This window comes from Limulus polyphemus, unplaced genomic scaffold, assembly GCF_000517525.1.
Source record: "Limulus polyphemus unplaced genomic scaffold, Limulus_polyphemus-2.1.2 Scaffold5172, whole genome shotgun sequence".
Classification (NCBI taxonomy): domain Eukaryota; kingdom Metazoa; phylum Arthropoda; class Merostomata; order Xiphosura; family Limulidae; genus Limulus; species Limulus polyphemus.
Genome location: NW_013670782.1, coordinates 1 through 5,733, shown reverse-complemented (window position 1 = coordinate 5,733; position 5,733 = coordinate 1). Strand labels below are relative to the sequence as shown.

Sequence of the window (5,733 nt, the reverse complement as noted above, 5' to 3'; positions counted from 1 at the left end):
ATAACATAGTAAACGATTCTAATGTTATTATTTCTTTGTGAAATATTGTTTCAATATAACATAGTAAACGGTTCTAATGTTATTATTTATTTGTGATAATATTGTTTCAATATAACATAGTAAACGATTCTAATGTTATTATTTCTTTGTGAAATATTGTTTCAATATAACATAGTAAACGGTTCTAATGTTATTATTTATTTGTGATAATATTGTTTCAATATAACATAGTAAACGATTCTAATGTTATTATTTATTTGTGGTAATATTGTTTCAATATAACATAGTAAACGGTTCTAATGTTATTATTTATTTGTGATAATATTGTTTCAATATAACATAGTAAACGGTTCTAATGTTATTATTTATTTGTGATAATATTGTTTCAAAATAACATCGTAAACTGTTCTAATGTTGTTATTTCTTTGTTGAATATTGTTTCAATATAACATGGCAAACGGTTATAATGTTATTATTTCTTTGTGGAATATTGTTTAAATATAACATAGTAAACGGTTCTAATGTCATTATTTCTTTGTGGAATATTGTTTCAATATAATATAGTAAAAGGTTCTAATGTTATTATTTCTTTGTGGAATATTGTTTCAAAATAACATCGTAAACTGTTCTAATGTTGTTATTTCTTTGTTGAATATTGTTTCAATATAACATGGCAAACGGTTCTAATGTTACTATTTCTTTGTGATAACATTAAAAAATTTACTTTAGTGACCCAGCTATATGATTGCTAAAGATATTTTAAATTTCCTGTTTTGGTTTATATTTGTTGTTGTGATTTATAATGAAAACATAGCTTTGAATAGTTGTATCAAAGTTACACCACATAGGTTTAGCTCCGTGTATTATTAGAACCGATATAAGCATAGTGCACAAACGTCATTTATCGTATAATTTGAACTGTTGTAATTTCCCCATTAAACAATTCAATTTTATTTCATCGTAAAGTCTGTGAGACATTAATATCGCCTAAGCAAATATTGCGAGCAATCGCTAAATAGCATTTTCTACAAAATTTCTCATTCATTATGAAATGTCAAACTTCACACTTTGTTCTCAGCATAAACCTGATTGCGTAATCCACGTGGCTGCCCTGAAAAAAATGGGTGAATCAGTTGATATCCCCCTGGAGTATCATTGTAACAATATTGGATCTTTGTTGACCCTGTTGGAGGTAAGACTCTCTTTAGTAGCTTTTCGATGATTTAATTTGCTTGTTTATGTCGATGTTTGTATCATTTCTAATAATTTATCAGTCCAGATTTTCTGGACCAATTGCTATACGTACAGCAAGCTGTTTTCGTTACGTCAGAATATTAAATTCATAATTTTATCATATTTCATAACGTACTTTTAGCAGATTGCTTAAGCAACTTAAAAACTTTGAAAGAATTATCAATTGGAATATTCTTTAAGTAAGAACCTTACTTTATCTTGCAAAATTTATCTTACATATTTCTGCATCGTTGGATAATGAATTCATAATTTTATTACTTAATAACATTAATTAAGCAGGTTCATTGAGTAATTTGAAAATCGAGAAGTTATGAATTTGAAAGTAATATCCTAGTATTAACTTTATTATCCTTCAAGAAACTAGGCCTACACACACAAAACACGTGTTCATAACAACTATATACAATACGTGTTTTCGTTTCGCAGCTGTTAGCACACGCTTGTGCAGTGACTGTAACCCTCCCCTCCCCCCACTTTATTTATATCACTACAGGTTACTGTATACACGTGTTTAGGTTTAATTACATGAAATACTTGAGATTTCGCTCTGCTTAGATCAAAAGTAGCTGAAGCATCGTAGACGGTAACTAGGTAACCAAACTACACTAATTGAAATATTTACAGTGTCTATCCATTATTAAATTAGCGTAAGGAAACAGAACACTGGATACAGTTATATGTGTTGTGGCAGTGTGCATCTTCGTCAGAAATTAAATCAGTTTCTGCATAATTTTAAAACGTTAAATTTTATTCAAAGTTTTTTTGTTTCGAATTCCGCGCAAAGCTACACGAGTGCTATCTGCGCTAGCCGTCCCTAATTTAGCAGTGTAAGACTAGAGGGAAGGCAACTAGTCATCACCACCCACCGCCTACTCTTGGGCTACTCTTTTACCAACGAATAGTGGGATTGACCTTCACATTATAATGCCCCCCCCGCTGAAAGAGCAAGCATGTTTGGTGGGACGGGGATTCGAACCCGCGACCCTCAGATTGCGAGTCTAGTGCCCTAACCACCTGGTCATGCCGGGCCTTTATTCAAAGCGTTTCGTCTACGTGTAAATAAAATTTAAAAAAAAAGGTTTAATGTGTGTGTGTTATATGGAAAGACGTAAATAAACTAAAATATTAAATTATGAATTTGGGAAACTGTAATAATAAAGATAAGTTGTAAGTTGTGGATTACATTACATGATATGCAATACAGCAGATAGTCCTCATTTTCATATAAAACTGTATGGTTGAGTTATGTAAGTCATTACATGGTTGAGTTATGTAAGTTATTACATGGTTGAGTTATGTAAGTTATTACATGGTTGAGTTATATAAGTTATTACATGGTTGAGTTATATAAGTTATTACATGGTTGAGTTATATAAGTTATTACATGGTTGAGTTATGTAAGTTATTACATGGTTGAGTTATATAAGTTATTACATGGTTGAGTTATGTAAGTCATTACATGGTTGAGTTATGTAAGTTATTACATGGTTGAGTTATGTAAGTCATTACATGGTTGTGTTATGTAAGTCATTACATGGTTGAGTTATGTAAGTCATTACATGATTGTGTTATGTAAGTCATTACATGGTTGTGTTATGTAAGTTATTACATGGTTGAGTTATGTAAGTTATTACATGGTTGTGTTATGTAAGTTATTACGTGGTTGTGTTATGTAAGTTATTACATGGTTGAGTTATGTAAGTTATTACATGGTTGAGTTATGTAAGTTATTACATGATTGAGTTATGTAAGTTATTACATGATTGAGTTATGTAAGGTATTACATGATTGAGTTATGTAAGTTATTACATGGTTGAGTTATGTAAGTTATTACATGATTGAGTTATGTAAGTTATTACATGATTGAGTTATGTAAGTTATTACATGGTTGAGTTATGTAAGTTATTACATGGTTGAGTTATGTAAGTTATTACATGGTTGAGTTATATAAGTTATTACATGGTTGAGTTATGTAAGTTATATATAGAATTTATAGATTCTTAGTTCTTTAGGTAACCTCAAAGATTTATCACTTTTCTGATGGCTGATCAATCAGACTTGTCTTTCACAAATTGTGGCTGATCAATCAGACTCGTCTTTCACAAATTATTCGCGTAGTTTTTATGGCACAATTCGTAAAGTAATGACTCGTCAATAAAAATTTGCAACAACTACGATCTTGTCTCTTCATCATGCAGAATACTATATACCAATTCTCACCCACTTGTAGAAGGATCGAAATAACGTTGCGGTTGAATTTCTAACTACGTTTAAACAGCTCAACATACATTTGTGCAGCGGCTAATAATCTTTACAAGGTGTTAATTTAACAAAGTAATGACATGTTCGAATCTAGTAGGAATTACATAAACTCACATGGTTCAATCCCTACAATAAATAGCGTTTAACCAAGCCTAAAGTATAGAACGCAACCAAAAAATAAATGGGAGACGCGCGAATTTAGGCGTGAAAACGCGTTTAAACTCACTTTTTAGCGAGTGGAACTCGAATATGTATGAGTGTAATTTCTTAATACTTACCTGTACTTTAAGAGAAAGTATTTTGACAGATATCTAAAATCGTAAACAATGAAATATTTATTATTATATAAGAGAAACGCAAAATAAAAAATAAACTATATTTTTTCTTGTAAATATGTGGATATTAATAAAATCAAACGTTTCTGTTACAATTTGTTTATTATAATGTATCGAAAAATCTTCTAGTCTTATACCGTTTTGACAAAGGAAAAGAGTCATCTGTGGGGAGTTTGTTGTTGTTGTTGTTTTTCTGCTAACATCAGGTTGCACTTCCTATCAGATCATTAAAAGGCATTTAATACCTGAAATTTAAGTAAAAAGATATTTCCTGTAATCATACTAACTTATAAAATGATAATTTATAACTTGTCATTTAGGTTATGAAAGAGTTTAATGTTACGAAGATCATATACTCAAGATATTTCCTGTAATCATACTAACTTATAAAATGATAATTTATAACTTGTCATTTAGGTTATGAAAGAGTTTAATGTTACGAAGATCATATACTCAAGCTCGTCGCTTGTGTATGGAAACATTGAGTATATTCCAATTGATGAGCGACATCCAGTGGGAAAATCATGCACTAATCCATATGCGAAGACGAAGTATTTCTGCGAAGAAATTTTGAAAGACACGTGTGTGGCAAATAAGGTATGTATAAATAATTTTCATGTGTTGCCTCATGGCACGTGAAAATAATCTAGAAATTATTTACAAGTTCTGTTTTTGAACTGTTTATTGTAGTTACAATCATTCGTCAGTTTTGTGGCAAGTGACAAACTTTGTACAATCTGTATACCCTAATTATGAAAGGATGCCATATTTGGATTGATAACAACCTAAACATGTTTTATAAGATGATAACTAAAGTCCTAGAGGGAAGAGGAACTATTTCAGAACAAAAAAAATGTAGTTTTCCGAAAAATATTGGAACATATGTAAGAGCTGATTATTTCAGTTTTGAAATGATCCTATATGTTTCATTTTGATTATTCGTCTGCGAACTCCTCCTATCTACAGTTTTGGAGCTAGCAAGATCCACCTTGGCATGCGGACTCGGGGTGGTACGAGGGTTGTCCTTGTCTATATGATCTACCAATGGGGCTTAAATGATAGGAGTATAATAGTAGGTTTTCAGGGTCGCTAAACCAGTATATAGCATCCAATTTTTTGGTTCTAGTCCCCCTCACTTACAAGCTGGGCTTCAAACGTAGCACACATGTTCGGGTACCACGGACCGGTTTCCTAACGGAGTTTCTTTTTGAGTACAAACACCCATTGGTGTGTCTATAGAAGTAACTGTGGGTAATGGAGGAGCTTGGTCGATACATCGGAGGGGCTTTTGAACCTCACAGCGGATTCTGAGTATAAGTAATTTGGGGTAAAAGTAAGAAATTTAAGCAAGGCACAAAATCCATCTTAATACAACCCATCTTTACTTTATACTTAAGAGCTATCGAATGTTTGTACATTTGAGGTAACTTACGATACACGATTATTATAACCCTAGTCATTTCAATACAGTATAATTTGCATTTATTGCACGCCATTTTGTGTTGCTATACTGTTAAAACTATCTTTACAAAATAATATCTTTGTACTCTGTTTGCAGGACCTAACAGCAGTAGCCCTCCGGTATTTCTCACCTGTAGGAGCTCACGAATCTGGTCAAATAGGCGAGGATCCTGTGGGTCCTCCAAGCCAGTTGGTGGCTTTTATTTGTCAGGTAGCCATTGGTCGACGACCACAATTGAACGTTTTTGGCAATGATTTCAACACTGCGGATGGAACAGGTGTTTCGATTCGTATTTATTAGCCACAGTTTCTTTTCCAATAGTTTTAGATAGCCTAGTCAAAATATGTGTAATAACATCACCATGATAGTTATTAGAAACAATATTAACCTTTTCTCTTAAAATATGTGATATTTTTTAAT

The 5,733-nt window shown here is 31.8% G+C and overlaps 1 protein-coding gene across 1 annotated transcript in view; it reads left to right on the top strand.

Moving 5' to 3' along the window:
- LOC106472221 (UDP-glucose 4-epimerase-like) overlaps window positions 1-5,590 on the top strand; it is a gene marked incomplete at its 3' end in the record, with an annotated part of 13,526 nt that extends 7,936 nt beyond the window's left edge. Inside the window, exons 3-5 of the mRNA XM_022400825.1 lie at window positions 1,079-1,192; window positions 4,269-4,448; window positions 5,410-5,590. Coding sequence (XP_022256533.1) covers window positions 1,079-1,192; window positions 4,269-4,448; window positions 5,410-5,590 — 475 coding nt within the window. The remainder of the gene's footprint in view (window positions 1-1,078; window positions 1,193-4,268; window positions 4,449-5,409) is intronic.
- Window positions 5,591-5,733: the final 143 nt, after the last annotated feature.